This window comes from Chlamydotis macqueenii, chromosome 5 (genome assembly GCF_036417535.1).
Source record: "Chlamydotis macqueenii isolate bChlMac1 chromosome 5, bChlMac1.mat, whole genome shotgun sequence".
Lineage (NCBI taxonomy): Eukaryota > Metazoa > Chordata > Aves > Otidiformes > Otididae > Chlamydotis > Chlamydotis macqueenii.
Window position 1 is genome coordinate 61,068,510 of NC_141560.1, and position 23,045 is coordinate 61,091,554.

General features: G+C 40.1%; 1 protein-coding gene across 5 annotated transcripts in view; it reads right to left on the reverse strand.

Moving 5' to 3' along the window:
* Window positions 1-379: 379 nt before the first annotated feature.
* Window positions 380-23,045, reverse strand: part of GALNT18 (polypeptide N-acetylgalactosaminyltransferase 18) — a 252,587-nt gene continuing 229,921 nt past the window's right edge. For 3 of the 5 annotated variants that reach the window (XM_086748472.1, XM_086748469.1, XM_086748473.1), the window contains 2 exons: window positions 22,084-22,248; window positions 380-860 (listed from right to left, as the gene is read on the reverse strand). In XM_086748472.1, coding sequence (XP_086604598.1) covers window positions 714-860; window positions 22,084-22,248 — 312 coding nt within the window. In that variant the 3' untranslated portion in view covers window positions 380-713. Of the gene's footprint in view, window positions 861-9,597; window positions 9,694-22,083; window positions 22,249-23,045 lie in introns of those variants that run through there. The other 2 variants (XM_086748470.1, XM_086748471.1) reach the window with 2 other exon arrangements.

Below are 23,045 nucleotides of genomic sequence, written 5' to 3' on the forward strand. Positions count from 1 at the left end.
CTTCTCTTGTAGGTCTTTTTTTTTTTCCTTCTTGTTAATTAATTCTCTCCCCTGCCTCACTTGATCACTGGGGTCTCTCTGTGGTTTTATTTAGTAGTACTGGTGAGGAAAAGTATGTGGGTGCATATTATACACCTCCACTCCTCCCACCCCAATATTTATATGCTAGTAGCCACAGTGATCTAGACAGGTCTCCCTAGAGAGAGAGAGGAGAAAAATCCTTCGTCACTGTAGCTACTACAGGTAGGACTCTTTACCACAAATCTGGAGGAAAGTGATTCTCAGCAGCTACTTGCCAAGATCAGGTCTGGCTTAACAAAAACAATGAAACCATCACTTAACTTCCAAACTGATTTCCATGGAGACAGCTAGACAGTCATAGTGTTTGGACTTTTTTATTCAATAAAAGTTTGAGTTATAAATATTCTTAATTTGTTTCCTATTTACAGTTGTAAAATATTTTAGGATAGGCTACCTATCACCCATCATTCAACGTCTCTATAAATGCCATGAAAACATCATTGTGAAATAAAAACATCTTATTTTCAGCCCACAAACCCAATTTCCACACACTCACAAAATAAAATCAAAGGGACAAAAAAGAGGAGAGAAGGAACTGGGGGGGTTGGGGGGCGAGAGGAATACAGTACAGCAGGCAACAATGCAATATTTGCTACACAGTAGCAAAAGAAATGGGTAAAAAATTTAGTCTGCTATGATGACAAGCTTTTCAGGACATTTGTTATAGACCAGCGTTGTCCAGTGCATTTCTGAAGGACGAGTTGAAATCCAAATTCATTTTCATTGTTTTCCTGCAATTCCAGGCAACGCTTAGATTTTCGGTTCTGGATTGGACCTCCCTTTAAAAATGGGGAAAAAAAGAGAAGTGTTTAGATTAAACATTGTGAACTTGTTGCATTGCTACTGTGTGATAGTATAGACTAGAGAACATTCCAATGTCCATCAGGGTCCATCTACTGAAGTCCCCTGCTACTGTGAAAACTGTTTCACTTACAGATAAGATAAGCACTAGGCTGGATTTATAGTGATGGTTCCTTTTGTCACAGGCTGGGTTAATCTCTGATGCAGTTTAGAATAGCCTCAATTGTCTGGTTACTATTTCAGCAAATGGGGTTTCTGGAGTCCAGCTGTATTTCTGGCCATGCTTTTCAACCATGAGCCAAAAGCTTTCCTGTATGTTTCAGTTACCGAACTTAGCGGCTCTGCTGCATCTCTGAAACGTCAATAAAGTCAAAAGAGGACCAGTGCCCTGGCCAAGGGTGTCCTGTATGTAGGATAAAATGCAAGAAGTTTTTTATTCTTTGAATTCTGAAATGAACTGTCTTTTCTAATCTTATCTTGCTAATCCTCAGTATTGACTCTCTCTTCAATTCTCAGCTTAATACTGCCATATTAAAGCCCTATCTTCACTGCTGAGTTGCAGCAAATCTTAAATCACTGGGGCTATCACACAGCTAACTAGAGACCTACATTACAGTTAAATCATCATGTAGGTGACTTAAATTACATTTTTTCCCTTTAATTTTGGTTTCAGTTGGTTCTTTCACCCTCCTGTCTAATAAAGATAAGGGATAACTTGTATACATTACTGTCTGGGAAGTTTCTTCGAAGATATACAGAGTAGAGAGCACAGAAGTCTGAAAGTCTTGTCTTTCTATAGAGTACCTTGGACTTGTGTAGCAGAGAATTAATGTGCAAATCAAAGAATGGAGTGTAACTCAGTACAGACTAGTACAGCTGAAGTATGGAAGAGCAGGCACATTTAAATTACTTATTTGTACATGGGGAAAAAATAGTTGCTATTAAAAAAAAAGTCTACCCACCCACATACAAAAAAACCCCACCTCATCAGTTTCATTCAAGTCTGTGTTGTACCTCGCATTAGAAAGTCATAACTGTGATAGATTTCTGGTATAATCACAAGGATATTGGCATAAATCTCATAGAAATGCTGAGTTTGCTTTTTCAAAGGCGGCTGTTCCTCTGGCAAGGATAGCTTGTGCCAGTCAGTACAGGTTCTACTCCATTCAGACGGGTGACTTGGAGGGGTCTCCTCTCTTCCTATCCTACCAGTAGTACTTCATAAGTACTTTACCTGAGAAGTGACTTCTAAAAACATTTTTGTGACTGGCTAATTAAATGCAGAAATAGGTTTGAAGCTCTGTTTTAAATATGGCTTTGGGTAAGAGGGAGACCATTTCTAGAATAATCCACAAAATTCAAAACATGAGGCTCCCATAAATCCTCCTTGGTAGGCCTACGTGCAATCTAGATACAATTTTCACTTATGAATTTACTAGACAGACAGGTGTACAGTAGGGATTTTACTATACCTCCATAACAAAATGCTGAGTGAACTGTGTTTTCCCACTGCTGTATAACTGTTATTGACATCCATATTAATAACGGTGGTTAAATTTGGGTGTCTGGTGGGACTGTAAACTCTAAGCTATCTATAAGCAGTAAAACTGCTTGTCATACAAGAAATTGAAAGAAACTAGGATGGGAAGTTAGTCAAAGCTTTACTATATGCTGTTTGTTCCCTTATCCTAAACATACCCCTTCACTACTCTGCCAAGTTACTTTGGCCTTCTAAAGCTCACTGTAGTGAGATTTTCTTTTTTTCCAGATGAATTCAATGAGCTTTGAATTAGGTCCTTCAGATATTAAAACTCTAAGGTAATAGATATTTTCTCATTGCTAAAAGAAACAGTTGTGGTGAGTGGTTTTGGTTTTGTGTTTGGTTTTTTTTTTTAATTTGTTTTAGCGAAAGATAGAGTTTCTATCCTTAATTAAAACTGCTGATTATGTTTTTTCTCTGCATAGATTTAGTGTTGAATGGCAGCCAGGGTCAGCTCCCTGGGTTGGAATTGGGAATTACAGTTTACCACAAGTGTTTCTGCCTAAATGCAACATTGAGATCAACTTCCTTGTGCCTCCAAGTGATGCTGGAGGTGCTTGTGTTTCTGTCATTTAAGTTAACTAGTTCTGCATCTTTTATTTATCAGTTAGTCCTTGTCTCAATTTTGGTGTCAAATTTCCTGAGCTCAGACCTTGCAGTAAAGAAGCCGGAGAAAGACATCCCACTTCCTGTCTTGTCAGACAACTAAGAAGTTATGGGCGACTCTAGGTCGCCCTGTAATTTCTAAATTATTAGGATAAATGAACATAATTATCTCCATTTTATGTAACTCCATGAAATGAACTCTGAGGTGTCCAGCTTGAGAACAGCTTTTAGGCTTATGAAGAGGGATGAGCTAGGATGCTCAGGTCTAGCTGGCTTCAGCAGCTGAGCTGGGGCAAACACCTACTCTGTTGGCCACACTTTGTGAATCTCATTCTTTGGTGTCTATTTTTTCTCCCAAAGGACATTGTATGGGGCCTGGTCACCTAACTTAGAGCTCTGTTAGGCAGAGGAAGCCAAAGCACTAAGCCTTAAATACTGCCATGCTGAGTTGGAATTTCTTTCTGCCCAACTCCCATTTGTTTCAATGGTCAAGGGTTTCTTTCACTTGAACGGGCCAAATGCCTTCTGTTCTCATTGAGGATTTCAGGGTAGAGGAAGTAGTTTGTTCACAGTAGAGACAATGGTTTTCCTCTATTCTAAATCATCTAGAGCACACACAGGTATTACAGTAAATGTAGTCAAGCAAAATACTTGAATACAGGCAGCTACATAAACAAAGTGTAAACCACTCCTAAGGAAAAACAAAACAAGCAAGCAACCAAAAAAAAAAAAAACCCACACAAAAAGCCCACCCATCTCCTTCTCTTTTTCTGATGTCCCCTCATGTGAAATTCAGCTTCTATTTAACAGAAACAAGTGACTATGGAGATAAAAAGCCAAGGAAGCTCTTTTTGATGTGCTGCAAAGCACTCCGCAGTGGCTGCTGAAAATCACCCTGCTGAGTACATTGCAGACCGCTGCATGGAACATAAAAAGACACCAAAGTTAAGTAGTGGCTAATATGTGTGAATTGAGTGTTGCACAGAGCAGGGATACTTTTAGCAGGATGATTTTTTTTTTCCACAAAAGAGAAACATAAAGGCTCAAGTCCTGTTAGAACAACTCAGCTCCTACGAGACGTGAGGTCTGTGCAGAACCATGGCTTAATTCCTCAGAGAGGATGCAGTCTACACAGGTTTGATTCCTTTCAGTAAACATATAAACGAAAGAATTTCTCTGAAGTACATGGAAAAGGGTTTGCACAGTGCGTAGAATTTCCTGTTGTTAGTCTACGTAATTGTGTTCGTTTCCCCCGCCGTGCCTAATGCAAGCCTGCACTAGTGGTATTGGTCTGTTATCTCTAGGGTGATGACCGTGCATGCGCTATATATGGCAAGGTCTGAATTAGCAAGCTGTTTAATCATTAAAGCATGTGAGCTGAGTAACTCCACTGAAAGCACGTGAACAAGCAGGACTGATGCACTGAAAGCTAACACTACGTTTTGCTACTCTGACTGGATTGGCCTCCAAATTACAGTATTCCCGAATGGTTTCTGCAATCTGTTATCAGCATTAGCATTTGGAACTCTAAAGCCAAATGCAGACAAAGGTGTCCTTTTAGTTAATTCTTTTTTATATTTAGTAAAAATTGTATAAAACTCTGACAGCCGTGTTTACTGCTCACTCAGCAGAATGGTTTATTGCAATACTACACCTCAGGCGAAGTGAAAAGCAACCTGCCTCTCTGGTTCCCTTTCTCCACCCTAGCGAAGACCTCTACTTTCCAATTTAAAGGCAAAAAATTCATAGCCTAGGATAATATCTTTAATCATGATACATAAACTATAATTCTAGAGGCTGAAACAAGTTAAAGAGGAATTCTGCCCAGTTGAACAGAATCAGGATTAAGTGATGATGCAAGGCAGCTCAAAGGCAGCAGAAGTCTCAGAAGGATATATAAATATCCAGGTCAACTATTTTGTAAAAGTAGAGTGAATGTGACAGCACTAACAATTTTGACTGAAAACCTGATGGGTTTTGCAACACAAACTGAAGCAATTCCTGTGAGAAGCGCAAACGGTCTCAACTCCTGCTGGTAGCCTTAGACACACATAAAACTGATGGAGTGCCTCATAAGCGTACTTTTAATGTAGACATTATCTCAAGTCATGCATCCTGCTCTGACCAGTAGCTACTGGATGTGCCATAACACATACAGTGGAAAGCAATACTTTACGACTGCCTTTAGAATTATTGTACTTTCTGCATATCTGCCATATGTAGCAAGTTTCCTTTCAAGTCTTTCACTGAAGTAGAATTTATACAATAATATGGCATCTAAGAATACCATTTGATGTGCCCGCAAACCATTGCAGTACAAGGATGGTCCAGTATTTGGCATGCAGTCCCATGCAAGTCTGTCAGGCGTAAAAAACAAACTTTGCTTTTAGAAAGAGCAGTATGTTGCAAGTATATACTTACATATTCTAGACTAGAGCTGGAGTGCTAATAAGCTGTGCAAAGTAATTAGACAGTCTTTGCTGAACTGTTCTGTGGTTTTTGTTTTCGTTTATTGAGTGGTGCGGGACGCACAGTTCCCAAACACCTCCCCCTTCCCATATCTGTTCTGCAGGGCAGTAAAGTGGGATGGGTCCTCTCTGCAATACTGGTCCTTGCAGAACCAGGCTTAGTTGAAAGCTGTCATAAAGCTTGTCTAATGGCTAGAAGGCCTTCTGTCCAGAGAGGTACAAATAGGACAGAGCATTGGCACAGCTTGCTTTGCAAATACCAGAGACAGTATATACAACTTTTTTAAAAAAAACATACGTACAGTGTACACAGACCACATAACCTTGAACTCCTGCCCCTCCATATCACTGCCACTGCAGAACTGGGGTTATATACCACATTATACTCCTCAGATAAACTCCCTTCAAAACAAAGCAGGATCTGACTTCATGACAAAAGATGCATTAAGAAGTTTCTGTAAACATATACCTAGCCAAAAAGTTCTGAACAGCTCATAGCTTTCCTTGCCAAAAATCTCACCTTAGGGTTACTTACCTTTTGTACCTAATGACGTTTTACTGGTTGCAGTGTAAAATCTTTTTTATTTCTGGCTGTGTTTAATAGAAGCTTACCACTATATTTACTCTCTAATTTTCTTTAGTAAGAATTCTGTTCAGCAAGAACCAAGTAATTTTCTATTCTTTGTTACTGTGAAGTCACATTGCCAAGGTTGTGTTTTCATATGTGAACAAAAAAGCACTGGCAGGAAAAGAACTATGCTGCTTCACACAGTTTAAGTATTTTAAAGGACAGATTCGAATGTGGATGTGTGGCATCAGTAAAGCTGAATAAATAATTCACAACATGTAACTGACTTGGTCAGTTTAGTCACTGTTTGTACTTGGCACATCTGCCAGATGTGACCCATGACATTCAACTCGTTTAGGTAGGTGTGATGGGTTCTGTGAGCTGCAAGTTGTTGAGCTGGGTTTCCAAATTTCCCAGAAAATGCAATGTAGAACGGGAAAATGGGGAAGTGAGGTTCTTGTTTAGACTGAACCAGGGCTTCATAAGCTGGTAAAAGCTCTTGGGCATGAAACTTAGGCAGGATTTGATCACCTATGAAAATGAGGGATATTAAATGAATGCTGAATGTTGTCAGCATTACTGCAAATCAGACTGATAGCTCTTTTTAACAAGTTACTATAAAGTGTACACTTTTGTTACAGAGTTTAAACCTACTTTTTGCTAATCACTTTAAAGATTATATTATTCGACCTAAAAGAGAAAAAAAAAAGATGTGCTCTTATCAGCTTGCCTAACCATAGCTATTTCAGAAAAAGGTTTAACAAGTTAATAAGTGTGTCCAAATCTTGTATCACATATGCTATACAGATCGTTGCATTGACTAGTCTATAATTTTCTATTTGTACCTCAATCAGTGACCTCAAATATTTACATGTTCTCTCTATCTTTGAGGCAGAAACTCTACTCTTCACTATTGCTTTGATACATTTGAATTATCAAAGAATTACGACGAGGTGTATATAACATAGATAACCTCCACTCCAAACAGAATACATCATCTTCTTATTCATTTCCCCAGAATACTGGGTAAATTTTCAGTAACTGTTAGTACACCAAATTTAGTCCTGAAAAAATTACCCAATTTTTACAAGCAGTTTTGTCTTGTTTGGTCACTTTTGTATGGATGTTGCTGCAGTGAGAAAGTGTTCATAGGAAAAAGTGAATAATTTATTCCATACAGTAAGTCATGTACCTTCAGTATTTCCAGCTAAAGCCTGGAAATACTGGATGATGTTATTGAGTTTACAATTTCTGCTTTACAGTTGTATAAAGAACATCATAGGTATATATAAAACAGTATATATTGGTAATTGATTAATTTCTTCTCAAATCTAAAGCAGTATGACAAATTTTCCAACACGCAAACAAGTGAAAGCAAACTCGGTAATACACTCTTTGCTGTTCAAATCTTTCAGAAATTAATTTTAACTATTTAAATTTAAATATTCCTCTGTGAAGAATATTGTTAGCTGTTGCTCTTCTTCAAAAGCGCTTGGCTTCTAATGTATTTGACACGACTGCTGCGAAAATATGGTGCATTTAACTGATCAGCCAAATCATTAGTTAGAGAAAAAAAAAAAAAAATTTTTTCCTCCGCCTTGCTTCTCCTCCTGCACTCAGGTTCTGCTGTCAGGTAGCCATCCAAGACTGGTCTTACATCCACTCACTGGTACCCAATGAGTATATACTATGAAACATCCTCTGATGATGGAATTAACATGCATCATTCAACAGTTAGAACAACTTAATGTCTGCATCACACTTTGTCACAGTCCACTCATTCCACTACTGAGACTTCTGAGTGAGTGTTCAGATTTCACATATTCACAAATGCTAAATGTTTATATTGCTGCAACAAATTTTTAATACTTCAGCTCTCACAAATCACACGATGCAGCCTTATCTGTATGGTCCAATCTGGGTTTTAGTAATCATTTAGTAATCATTTTCTGTTTTGTTTAATCTAGATTGCCTACATGAATGTAGAGCAGTCTAGGTTCTGAGCACAGCCCTCTAAATGTGTAATAGTTAAATCTTCAGCATGTGGAAATACACAACTGTTAATTAAATTATTTAAATAAAAGCAATTAAGCCTTGCAAAAGGAAATGCAGTGTCATACAGAGAATGTAATTGGAAAGCAGAACAAGTTACAGAGAAACAGCATAAAACCCAAAAATGGAATGTCTGGATTTATACCTATCAATAATATTTTCCACATATATATAACATTTTATCACAGATTTATAACAGATTATAAAGGCCCATTGATAAGAACAAGATTAAGAAAATAATAACTCGTAAAGAAATAAATCCAAGCCTTGACTGAAATACAAAGCAGCTCTTTAGGATGTGCTAGCTGAAAATATATTTTACTACAGAAAACAGTGATAAAACTAAGAAAACTGAAGCAGGCTTTGGAGTAGAATACATTAGCTAAACTAGAAAGATCATTAGGGATTTTTCAGAAAGTAAACACGAATCATTACTGTATTAGCAGTGGCCAGGAAATCTGTCTGACATTTTAGAAAAACATGTGCAGAAAAAAATATTCTAGGTAAACAATAGGACTTTAAAAATTAATTATTGAACATTGTTTCCAAGGGAGGGTGAGAGGGAAGGGAATCTCTTATCCGTACACAGTCCTGATAATTATGCCAAGAAATCCAGATGATGATGTATTATGTTGATCTTCTGATAGCTAAGATTACCTAATAAGACCTTTGTAGAAAAGGAAAAACTTACTTTATGCTATGCAGCTGATAATAATGATAATGGCTTTTCTGACTACAGCTACTGTCCTGAGTAACAAGTTAACAGGACAATTCATTTAGAAATAAATTGAATGCCTTTTTGAGAACTGACAGTCATAAAAGAGTAAGCTCTAGAAATGCATGTTGGTGAGAGATGATTCACATGTTGACATTTCCGATTTTTTTTTTCTCACTACTAAAGAGCTGCCATTTATAAGTGTCTCTCCTGCATCCTTCTCTTGTCATATACTGCCCACTCTCCTACTTGGTCGCATTCAGCAAACTGGAAATGCAGAACCTACTACAATGAGTAGTTGTTGGCTTCAGAGTATCGAAGTTCAAGCACTGAGTAGTTGTTGACTACTCAGTGCTTGAACTTCGATACTCTGAAGTTCTGAATTAGAACTTAAGATGTGTTTGTACACTGTATAAGTCACCAACAACAACTGCTACATTTTATACCTCCTTCAACTAAGCAGGTGTGTTAGAGATAGGAAATTCCTGCGTTTCTAAACATTTCTGGAGTCTTGAGTGAGACCTGGCCTATGGAAAAGAATCCAAAGATAATGGTCTGCACCAATGTTTTCTGCAGGGTCATTTAGCTCTAATAAAGAGGTTTTTTTTTTTTCTTGTAAAATCCTTCTTCTCATGGATTGTGCCAAACAGTAGCTGTCTGTGTAGAGAAACAATATTATAACTAGGAAGAAGATGAGAGTGCTGGATATATTGACTTTATTTGCATGGTTTACAAATACATTTTTGTGAAAAGCTTAGAAAAGTTACCTTTTTCTCTTTCATTCTGAGATTACATATAAATGACTTCTGCAAACAAGTCAGGCTTGATTTATCTGCCTTGATCTAGGCTTCCTTCAAGGTGTCTAAAGTAGAAGACAGAGAAAGGCAACAAAGATGCTTTAAAGTGTGATGGAATATTCAGATGGTGGGGAATTACAAAATAGACCAAAATTAAATAAAAATAGGACTTTGCTTAGGATGTAAATGAAAATTAGTGGGATCTGACTTCAGTCATCAGAAGTATGCATACCTATGCAAAACCAATAAGTGAACTTTTCTAAGGATAAAAAGGATTGCTAGAGTTAGAAATTTGCAACAACTACTACGATTTATGCAGGTATAGGAACCCTGTTGATTTCATTGTTACGGATACCAATGTTCAGTGACTGACTAGGTGTTTTTAGTGGGCTGGGTTAATTTTAAGAGTGCTGACAAAACAACTTTTTATAAGCATGCTGAGATGATCATTCAGACAAATCAAATCTCAGCCTTCATGAAGAGAGCATATTAGGGATCAAGAGGGGAATCATCCTCCTAGTGATGCAATGAACTGCTGGCTCAGAATTGAGCTCATTTCTGTTAAACAGTACGCACTGACCACTGCCTGAGGCAGTCTTCTAGACAAGGTAATTAATGTAGCTAATTAATTTTCTAATTTGTGATGTGGCAAATTGTGTATTCCTAGATTTTGCCTTTGTGTTTGTTTTGAAGCAATCATCACTTCTGTATTATGTTGCTTTCTAAGGCACACTCTCTATTGCTTGTCTGCAAAACTCTTATTAACACATTTTCCCATTTTTTGAGTGTGCACAGGACGAAATATTAGTTGGCTAATGAAAATCCATTCACAGCCTGCAACTAAAGAGCACCTTACTGCCTTACTCTTTTTCTCCTTATGGATGACAGTATTGTTCTAACATAAAGAAGAAAAGTGCACATTATTATTACCAACGTTAGCATAGGGGGATACCTATTCATCTTCAGCCAGGCAAATAAGATCCTCTTTTCAGAACAATTAGGAAACCCAAGATTTTAATATTTTCCCTAGGAAAGAGGAGATTTTTTTGCCCAGACATCTTAAGAGATTCTCAAAGATTTATGGGTTTTAGATGATAGAAAATATGCATTCCTATTTCTTTGTGAGATGTAACTCTTACTAACGTGTAACCCCTTTGGAAAACAGAAGTACTGAATGATTTCTTTTTTCTTGCGTGTGTCTTTGGTGTATGCAATTAGTCTAGTATGCACTCAAACCGAAGGCTTCCTAACTAATTTAAACCCAGAAACTGAACTGTTTGCATTGTCATTATATGCTTATCATAGAATCATAGAATGGTTAGGGTTGGAAGGGACCTTCAAAGGTCATCTAGTCCAACCCCCCTGCAAGGAGCAGGGACATCCCTGACTAGATTAGGTTGCTCAGAGCCTCATCCAGCCTGGCCTTGAACGTTTCCAGAGATGGGGCCTCCACCACCTTTCTGGGCAACCTGTTCCAGTGTTCTATAACTCGCATCGTAAAAATTTTTTTCCTAATTTCTAATCTAAATCTACCCCCCTCTATTTTAAAACCATTACCTCTCGTCCTATCGCAACAGGCCCTACTAAACAGCCTTTTCCCATCTTTCTTGTAGGCCCCCTTGAGGTACTGGAAGACCGCTATCAGGTCTCCCCGGAGCCTCCTCTTCTCCAGGCTGAACAGCCCCAACTCTCTCAGCCTGTCCTCATAAGAGAGGTGCTCCAGCCCTTTTATCATCTTCGTGGCCCTCCTCTGGACCTTCTCCAACTGGTCCATGTCCTTCTTGTGCTGGGGGCTCCAGAACTGGACACAGTACTCCAGGTGGGGTCTCACCAGGGCAGAGTAGAGGGGGAGAATCACCTCCCTCAACCTGCTGGCCACGCTTCTCCTGATGCAGCCCAGGATGCGGTTGGCCTTCTGGGCTGCAAGGGCGCATTGCCTGCTCATGTTAAGCTTCTCATCCAGCAGCACTCCCAAGTCCTTCTCCTCAGGGCTGCTCTCAATCCATTCCCCACCCAGCCTGTATTTGTGCCTGGGATTGCCATGACCCAGGTGCAGGACCTTGCACTTGGCCTGGTTGAACTTCATGAGGTTGGCACAGGCCCACCTCTCCAGCCTGTCAAGGTCCCTCTGGATGGCATCCCTCCGTTCCAGCGTGTCGATGGCACCACACAACTTGGTGTCATCGGCGAACTTGCTGAGGGTGCATTCTATCCCACTGTCCATGTCGCCGACAAAGATGTTGAACAGGGCCGGGCCCAGCACAGACCCTTGAGGGACGCCACTCGTGACCGGTCTCCACATGGACATCGAGCCGTTCACCACCACTCTCTGAGTGCGGCCATCCAGCCAATTCCTTATCCACCGAGTCGTCCGTCCATCAAACCCATGTCTCTCTAGTTTAGAGAGAAGGATGTCATGTGGGACAGTGTCAAAAGCTTTGCACAAGTCCAGGTAGATGATGTCAGTTGCTCGTCCCTTGTCCACCGATGCCGTCACCCCGTCATAGAAGGCCACCAAATTGGTCAGGCACGATCTGCCCTTGGTGAAGCCATGTTGGCTGTCACCAACCACCTCCTTGCTCTCCATGTGCCTTAGCATGGTTTCCAGGAGAATCTGCTCCATGACCTTGCCAGGCACAGAGGTGAGGCTGACCGGCCTGTAGTTACCTGGGTCTTCCTTATTCCCCTTTTTAAAAATGGGGGTTATGTTCCCTCTCTTCCAGTCATCGGGGACCTCACCAGACCGCCATGACTTCTCAAATATGATAGCCAGTGGCTTGGCAACTTCATCTGCCAGTTCCCTCAGGACCCGTCGATGGATCTCATCAGGTCCCATGGACTTGTGCACCTTTAGGTTCCTCAGATGATCCCGAACCTGCTCTTCCAGTACAATGGGCGGTTCTTCATTCTCGCAGTCCCTGCTTGCACCTTCTACAGCTTGGGTGGTGGGACAGGAACTCTTGTCGGTGAACACTGAGGCAAAAAAGTCATTGAGTACCTCAGCCTTCTCCATGTCCTGGGTAACCAGGACACCAGTTCCCTTCTGGAGGGGGCCTACATTTTCCCTGGACTTTCTTTTGTCCACTACGTGCCTATAAAAGCTCTTCCTATTACATTTTATATCCCTGGCCAGATTCAGTTCTGCCAGGCCTTTGGCCTTCCTTACCTTATCCCTGGCCACTCGCACAGCCTCTTTGTAGTCCTCCCAGGCTACCTATCCCCGCTTCCACCCTCTATAGGCTTCCTTTTTCACTTTCAGTTGGTCCAGGAGCTCCTTGCTCATCCATGCCGGCCTCCTGGCCTTTTTGCCCAACTTGTTTTTCATCGGGATGCACCTCTGCTGAGCTTGGAGGAGGTGCTCCTTGAATATGGACCAACTTTCCTGGGCCCCTCTTCCCTCCAGGGCCACCTCCCATGGCACTTGGCCCATCAGGTCCCTGAAGAGGCCGAAGTCCGCCTTCCTGAAGTCTAGGGCAGAGAGCTTGCCGTGTAGTTTCCTTGCTGCCCCATGGATCTTGAACTCCACCATGTCATGGTCGCTGCAGCCAAGGCTGTCCTTTAGTTTCACATCCCCCACCAGCCCCTCCCTGTTGGTGAGCACAAGGTCGAGCATGGCACCCCTCCTTGTCGGCTCCTCTATCGCCTGCAGGAGGAAGTTGTCATCCACGCATTCCAGGAACCTCCTGGACTGCCTGTGCCCTGCCGTGTTGTCTCTCCAACAGATGTCAGGGTGGTTGAAGTACCCCATGAGGACCAGGGCCTGTGACCGTGAGGCTGCTCCTATCTGCCTATAGAGCACTTCATCTGCTCTGTCCTCCTGGCCAGGCGGCCTGTAACAGACCCCCACCGTGACATCCCCTGTCCGTCCCCATCCTCTAATCTTGACCCATAAGCTCTCTGTCAGCTCCTCCTCCATCCCCAGGTGGAGCTCCTCACACTCCAGCCGGTTGCTGATGTAGAGAGTGACACCCCCTCCTCGTCTCCCCTTCCTGTCTTTTCTAAAAAGCCTATACCCTTCCATGTTGACGCTCCAGTCGTATGTGTCATCCCACCACGTCTCCGTGATGCCAATGAGGTCGTAGCCCTGCTCACGTGCACGCATCTCCAGCTCTTCCTGTTTATTCCCCATGCTGCGTGCATTGGTATAGAGACACTTCAGCTGGGCCCCCGACAAAGCCGACTTCCTGGCTGGAGCGACGGGTGCTATTGGACCGCAGTTTAAGTTCATTTGCACTTACCTGTGCTCCTTCCTCTGCTTCTGGACCCTCGGTGCGGGCACTGGCACCATGCTGACAGCAGTGGGCTGAACTGTGCTCCCCCTCCCCCAGCAACAGTAGTTTAAAGCCCTCCGGACGAGCCTGGCAAGTCTTTGTCCAAGCACAGTCTTCCCCCTCTTGGTTAGGTGCACGCCATCCGCCCCTAGCAGCCCGGGCTTCTCAAAGCACGCCCCGTGATCTAGATACCCAAAGCCCTGGCTGTAGCACCACTCCCTGAGCCACGAGTTAACCTGCCAGATACGTCTGGCCCTTTCAGGTCCCTGCCCTTCGACCGGGAGGATTGACGAGAATACCACCTGTGCCCCAGAGCCTTTGACTGTTGAACCCAGAGCCCTGAAATCCCTTTTGATGTTTTTAGACTGCTGCCAGCTGTGTCGCTGGCCCCCACATGAAACACCAGCAGTGGATAATAGTCTGTGGGCCGTATGAGGCTAGGTAGTCTCTCGGTGACGTCCCTGATACGAGCCCCCGGGAGACAGCATACCTCCCGAGAGACCATATCGGGGCAGCAGATGATTAAACCAGCCTCTAGAGACCAAGAGATAAATTGAGTGTCAACTGAAGAAAATTAAGAAATTAATTTGCACTAGTATTTCAATCGATCTGAATATTCTAACACAGGAATTTAGATTGGGCTCTTTGGGACTTCGGTCACAGTATCGAGTTATTGAAAATGTCTTTTTCCCTAGTAACCACACAAATCTGTTAGCTGATTTTAATTGATATTGGAAAAGGAATGTCCTTGCAGTGGCAGCACAAACCTTGCACAGTTTACTCAGACAATAATGGAAATAATATATTTTTTGTCTGTTATAGTGGGTATCATCACTGTCAGGTTCAGGATACCAGACTTGAGGGTCTAATCATCTCATTAAAAACAAACCCTCTTTCCTTGTCATATATATCATTATTGCATCCTGATTTAATTGCCTTCCAAGTGAATATTTTTCTTAACTATTTGCATCTTGGATTGTAAGGAGTTACATGGTATCAAACCTTGCTTACATAAATACTGTTCTTGTCTGCATTGGAATTAAAGATGCAACTTCTACTGATTTGATCAGGACAGAGTTGTGTTTTTGTCTGGGAAGTTAGAAATAATAAAAGAGGTATGCTAAAGGTAAAAATACTTCCATCCATCTTGCAGCTGAGTAATGCAGAACCCAAAAAGTGGCTAGTCCAAGTAATGCAAAGGAGGGACCAAAATCAGAGCTCATCTCCTGAAACCCAGACATTTCACTTGGCAAGTGTTGGTTATCAATCAAGTTGTAGAAAACATTCTGGATTTGGCCATTCTTTTTCATGTCTGTCATTATAATGCCACGCACTACCCTCTCAGCAGCAGCTGTCATCTGCAATTTTTGGATGAAGCCTTTCTGGACATCTGAAATTAGGAAAATCAGGTGGAACTAGAACAAATAATTTCTTTGTAAATAAATGTGGTGTTTAAAATTCTATGCTAAAATATGCAAATAGGGTATCTGTTTTGAAGGAAAAACATGGGTATGTGTTAACTTCCTTCTAAATTAATTCTGCACAAGTGTCTTTGGAGTTTAAATGTAGTCCTCAGGAGAGTAAATACTGCATAATGTGATATGCTGGAAAAGACTTCAAATGCACCCACTAAAAGCTCATTTTACTGCTGTATTCACACACAAACTTTCTAGCCGGCAAGTTCTACGCCTAATTTGCAAAGATTAAAATTTGCTACTAGAAAATTACTCCAAATAGAAGACTAAACTTACAGAAGGAAATCTTGGTTACCACTAAGTACAGCAATAACTGCAAGCAAATGTAACACTAGTTGATAAAACACAAAATATTACATGATAATATTTGTATTTAATATTTTTTTCTGCACGTATTTTGCATATACAATTTCATATTTAAGTTGAAGTCAGGTATTCAAAATGGAGAAAGACTGAATGCATTCGGATTTTTCTAGTGCTAAATAATTCTATTCTGCATAAACAGGACTAAAGAGTTTGTAGGATTATACCAAGACATAGTTCAAGGAGTTTAAAAAAACAAATACTCTAATGTACCTGTTTTTAAAAAGTGTTTAATATGACAGGAATGTTGATTAATTTGCACACGAATTAGGGACAAATTTACTAGAGCAAAAAGATAATCAAAACAATATCACTTTCTCATGTCTAAGCAGAACAATGGTTCAGGTTCCTTGTCCTCCAGCTATAACACCTTGTCCAGTTATCCAGTTAGTTTAGTTAAAATATTAAGTACGCACAAGCTATGGTAATATTTGATCAAAGACGGGCAAGGAGTAGCTAAGTACAGAAAAAAATGCTGCTGATATACTGAACCCATACAGCAACACTGCACTGCAGCCCCTGGGGATTGTGGAAGTGCTCTTTTGTGCATGAGGTTTGAAACTGAACACTTGGCAACACTGGTTATTTAAAAATCAGACAGCCTCACTAAAAATACAGGGTTTAACCTAGTCTGTTGGCTCAATTAACTGAATAATTACATTTTGTTTTTCTTTATATTTCTCCTGTAGGATCAAAATCTGTATTTCTTTTAACAGGATCACAGTCACTTTCTGTTCTGAGCTTCCAGGCAGATAGCACTGCATAATTATATAGCTGCATAGCAGTACAGCATGTGGTATTCTGCAAACACATATTGAGCATATTTGCATCCTTTGGGGTTAGAAGTACAGCATAAATTAAAATTCTTGATAAATTAATGATAGTATTTTTCTACCCCGTGGCTCTCATCATGGAACAATCTGAAGTTGTTCATAGGGACAATTGTTCCCTGAGACACACAGATCTACTAAAATTAATCCCTCTTGTACACCGATGTCCTTTGCTAATGTATAGGCTGAAAACTGGGAGTGGACATTAGAAGGAAACTGTCTGCTGTTTAATGGTGTTAGCATCCACTTCCACACTATGTACGCTCAGCAAGGGGGCATATAAAATTGGTACAGAGATTCTCTGCTTCCTTCACAGGCCTTCAGTTTAATTGTCAAGCAGTGTGCACTCTGCTTTCCCTTACTTGTTTGAGATGTGGCTATGGGCGATGTTTCTAGCTAGTGGTAGTATTGTACATCCTTTAATTTAATAAGATAAAGTCAGGTAAGAATAATTCAGAACGACTACCTGACAAAGGCCAAAATCTGTACGAAGAACAAGATGTAAATGCTTTCAGTAATTTTAAGGTCTATTATTTCTTTATATAGCTACATAGACTACCTACTGAAACTATCTATTATATAATACCTATTTAAATGAGGTTGCAATAATCATGTTTATCCATGGAACACTGTAACAACTCAGTAATTAATTTGCTCCTGTCTGTCTTCCCTTTTGCTTCCAAGGCAATTCCTACTATGATATTTGGGAAATTATACACATGGTAACTACAGCTGTCAGCAACAAATTTTATTTACAGCTTCTCAGGATAGCATAAACCACCTCCTCTGAACACTTCTGAACTGGAAAAGTTCCTGTGGAAACCTCCAGCACTGACTAGAATCACAATTGTCCATAACATGCAAAAGCAATGTTAGTGTAGCAGGCAGATGCCATTGCTGGTGGATATGGATACAGGACAGTGCTGAGCATAGGCCCTGCACGGCCTCTCCCTCCCATGAGGTCTGCGATGAGTGTCCATCCCTATAGATGCATATATTCTTGTTACCGTCCTATGGCAACCACACTGGAAGTTGAATTAATTCAATTAACAGAGCTTGCTGTATCAAAAAGAATTCAACATGAAACAGCCTTAAAAGGATTAATCTCTTCGGTTTTTAGCTCTGCCTCTTGTCCTTTCTTATGTATCTTTCTATACAGAGCCTTCACCTGTCACGTTTCTGACAACAGCAAATAGTGACAGTGTAGCTAGTCTGGTCAGAAGTATAAGAAACAGTCACATCCCTATCTGACAAAAATATAAACATGAAGACACTTGAAGATAAAGAGTAATTACAGAAAAACTTTTGTCCTTGTTATGCTGCTGGAGGAGTCCTAACATGCCGTAAGCATACTTCCAAGATGACCTGCTGTCACCAAGGTGATGTATGTAGAGATGAATTTCACTTGTAGGGCAGGCATTATGCCTCAACTGCCCTTCTCTCAGCAATAAACCTGAGAAATCAGACTGAGAAACTTCTTAAAAAAACCAAATCAATACACCCATTCCAAAAAACTTGACTGCAACATTTAGAACTTACTGTTTCTTAGTACACAGAACAAACTTAATACTACCACATAGTCAGTTCAGAAGAGCACAGTTTTGGCCATAAGCAGTTTCTACTGAACAATGTCCAAGGAGTTCTCTGTCCAGGTGCACTTGTCGCCATCTCTGACACCTCAGAGCCCCTTCTCTGTCACACAACAGACCATGTAACGCAATCAATATGGCAGTCCCAAGGACAGCAGCTTTACTGAGCATGTGGATGGTGACTATCTCGCACATGTGCTGCTGACCTGATGCTTCCCGCAAGTCTTCGGTTACACTGGGGAGCAGGCTGCTGCTGCCAGCACGCTGCATGCGCACCTGCGCCTTGCCATAAAGCACTCACAGCATGCGAGCAGGATTAATTGTTTAGTACTAAATAAGGGACACTCCGTGGCAACTGAGGTTACTTTTTGCTTTCCTAATGGTCATGATGCCAGAGAAGCTTCCTTGCTATTATGTTTAAATTAATATTTTAGCAAAATTCTGACCATTTTACTACCACGTAATTCTTTTAATTCTATCCTCTCTGCCTTGTGTAATTTCTAGTCATTACTTACTATTTTGCTATAAGTTCTAATTTTGTTCTGTTTAAAATGTGGTCAGATAGGCTGAACTAGGTGAACTGACAAACACCTAGAAGAATTTTCAGCATAAACATATTCCCAAAATAAACACTTCCCTAAGAGAAGACTTGACCAACAACCTGAACAATAAATTTCTTCAACGCTACCCAGCTGGCAGGAGTGTTTTCAGGGCTAATTTACACAATTTGACATAATTACAGTTATAAACACTTGAAGAAGCCTTGGAAGGAAGAATGTCACTGAAGCCTGCATTTTATTGGGTCTCTGCACTTGGCAGCTATGTGAAACTGTGGAGCATGGAGATTTGCTCAGGTGGATCCTGATTATACTAACACATAATACAAGCTTTGAATGCTTAATGCAAGTTTGTCCTGTACAGAAAGACACCACAAAGTCTCCCAAGGCTTCTATCCAGTCATCCACCACGATGTATAATGAAAACAGTTTGAAGTGCTGGTGGTGGTGGCTGCCTCCATATGAATGCCCATTAAACCCCTATTTTGTCCACAAGGTAGCAGTGGACATCTAAGTGTCTGACTCCAGCTGCCTATAATTGAAGGCAGCCACATAATTTAAAAAAGTAAAAGGTACATTTTTTAAAAAGAAATCAAGTTTGATATATACGTGTATATATACACACACATACACACACACAGAAACAAGTGTGTGTATATATATATGTATATACACTAGCTGAGGATGACCCTTATTTTCTAGTTTTGTCATAAGAATTTTTCTCATCATTACATTTCAACAATACAAAGGAGGAGGAAAATGTTATCTGAAGAATCCTTTTCCAAAAAAGCTGTACAGTCTTCTACCAACCAGACTGAAGATCATGGCCCAACACAGACTATCAACAGTGCCTCTCAGAATATAGTGTGTTTTGCAGAAAAATGAGAAAGTTTCCTCATTCAAATTTTAAGATCCATGTCTGGAATGCAGGGCAAATACTGATTTTTGTGCTGGTCAGGGAAATCTAGTTCAATTGATTTATCCTGCTCCAGTTGGTAAGTCTTGTTCTTATTCCCTTTCTGAGACAATTCTGCACTTGCACTGCTGTATTTTTTATTATCTATATCATCTCAGACATTCTTGTTGAATGGCTAGAGAATCCAGGGAAGTCAAAGATACTTGCAGCCAAAGGAAGGTGCTATAAAAAGCTATGGCCAGCATCTCCATTTCTATTAATATTTCACAAACTTCAAGACTATATAAGCATCAATAAAGTCCTACTTATTTTCACTGCATAATATGGAAAATAAATACCAGAGCTTTAAAAACATAATAAAAAAGACTCTTTTCAGACTGACAGCTTCCAGTGTATTCACAGAAATACATCGTTTCACCAGACTAAATGGGAGCATTTCAAATGGAGTTCATTAGTTGATCTTGGCAAGCCTTGATTACTCTCATCAGCTTTCTTCTAGCTTACAGAATGTACAAGGGGCTGTCTACCATGCAGTATGTTGAGAACTAATGGCATTTTAATTGCATTGGATATTAACAAAATCCCTTTTCAACTGCAAGCTTTTAATTATTTAATTTGTCTCTTAATTTATCATAAGGAAACAACTAATTAGCTTTCACTTCTGCTGGGCAGAAGTTTCTTTGTAGAAGACTTAAGTACAGTCCATAAAGTCTAGTTTAACAGCACTGCACCTTCACTGGGAGATTGTATTTGGAACATGGAACGGAAATACAGACAGAAAACAAACCTGAAATAGCTAGATACCATTTTTGAAGTTTTTAATAGTTAAATAATCAATGCATTTTACTGCTGTCCCCCAAATCAGATGTAAGATAATTAGTATTATGAAATAGCAACAGTATTCTGGAGCAGAAACTATTAATTGTCACCAAAGGGTTGGGTTATACAGAGCAATCGGTGAATAGGTGGGGGGTACTAAACTGTTACTGAAATACTACTTAAATAAATGTGTTCATTATACTTTTTAAAAATGGTACCAAAAATTGAGTGCAGAGATGGCACCCCTCATGATGAGACTATTGTTACAATCTGAGAGAAGATATAATTAAAACTCTCCCCTTGAGGACACTGAAAGTGAAAGTGGATATCTCTCTCCAGGTTAGGGATTTAAGGACTGCTGCTAGAGAGCTACCCTTTAAAGATAAAGATATGGATTCCTTTCAAGTATAAATACAATAGTTAATAGTATGCTTTACTGATTACTGTCCAAATGCCCACTGCACTATGGTGGATGTTAAATCATATTACCAATGTCCTAAAATATACTGATCCTAGCTGTTGAAATCAAATGAGAAGGCAGAAAAGATATTTGCAAACCCACATGGATGATACAGAAAAATTAAATGCAAAAATAAAATTACCCTAATGATGAGCCTCAGCCCATGGGCTGGAGTACACAACTAGATTTGTAGCCTCAAAACTGCAGAGGAGCAACTGCGACCACTTAAACTTGCACTAGCTTTTAATTTTTTCACAGAACCTAAATCAAGTACTTGTTTTAGAAAGTGCTGTCATATCATTTTATTTATCCTAAGCAACTGACATAGTAAACTTCCAATGTCTTAATTCTTACCTTAGGAAAATCTTATCTTCCTTTGAAAGACCAAATTTTACTATCTTTAGCTTTCAACCATTGGAACCTGTTCTGTCTTCAAGATAACCTAAGTCTTTCTGTGGAAACACTGATATGCTTTGAGTCACCTTGCCGCTTCCTCTTAGCTAAACCAAACAGAGTGATCTCCATAAGCATTACATAGCAGAGTGTGTTTTCTAGCCCCAGAACTTCTGTGGCTTCTTTATAGTTCTCCCTTGTATTTCTAATCAGTTATGAAGTGTGGACACCAGGCCTGGAGTCAGTGTCCTACCAGCATTCTCATCACTGCAAAATTACTTCTCAGCCTTTACTTACACTTCTTTTTATATCTCTCTTACACTCTCACACATAAAAGCATTAGCTTTTTAAAGTAAGAAACTGCAAAAGTACCTCATTCTGAGGCTGTCATAATCAATGAGCCACTACCCCCTTTTCTGAGTTGCTACTTCCAATAAAACTAAACAAAACTAAACAAAAAAAGCTTTCTATTTCTTTTTCTTAAATATGTTACTTTGCATTCGACCCTACTAAAATGGATCAATCCTTTTGACTGAGGTAATTCAGTAACAGTACTCTGCCTTAGAAACAAATAATTTATTGCAAACTCAGAAAATATAATACAAGTTTTATAACTTCCTGAGGTAGATGACATTGAGATCAAATGTAAACATAGCTTCCTGCCTCTGTGCAAAGAAAGCAAGGACAAATCTGGTTCTGTTCTGTTAGTAAACAGATTACTCACATTTCAGACTCAGAAACAGCTTTTGAACTTTCTGAAATGCCTGCTGAGTAAGAATTACCTGAGTAAACTGCCAGTAAAGCTTCATTCTCTTGGCTTTGGCATAATTGCATTCAATGAGCCTGGGCCTGCTGTTCACATCCACCAGGCATCTGTTGTCATCATCGTCGATAGTGGGACTCAGAACACCCACATGGAGCTGCTGATTGCTTGTGTAATAAACATTCTGCAACAGGAAGCACAAACAAGATTTGTGGCCTCTAGATAGAAGCAGCACTTTTACCAAAAAGCTAATGGCAAAGATAAATATGCTGATTAGCAGTAGGCTGACCCCATAGTGACTTTGAAGTCATTTCCTTTCACGCAGGAGGCAATACAACATTTTAAAATTTGTACTAAATTAACAGTTAATTGTTACCAACATGTAAGTGTTGGTTAATTACTTAATAGGAAATTTGCAAACAAAACTGATTGTTTTATCATTGTGTGCCTTTTCATTTCTGTTTCCTATGGTCATGCACCACAGGTCTTCAAAGAGTAAGTCCCCCCTCGAGCAGGAAGTGGGGTTAGTCTAATGAGAGTTGATGGCAATCCTCAAACTATTTCATCTGAGGATAATACCTAACTGGAGAGGTAAGAAAACGAACAGCAGCACAGCAATTCAGCAGGAAGGATTTAAATCTTTTATAGGACAGATAGAAAGACAAATTGTTCTACAAACAAAGGCTAAAACCCAAATCTGAGGCAGCTAACCAGAATCCAATATACACAATAAAAACTTATTAGCAGTTGGTGACAGACAGATACATGGTGGGAGAGAGAACAGCATGGCCATGCTTCAGACTATTTGTTCTCATTTTATTTTGTATATGTCAATACACACAGACACAAGAGACTGGAAAAAGGGACCAGACACCGGCTGTTCTGGATCTGTAGCAAAGGAGTGCTTTCATAGGCCTCAGTGACTACACTTAAGACAGAAGGCATGAGACTATTATATTACACAAATTCTTTCCACTCTGT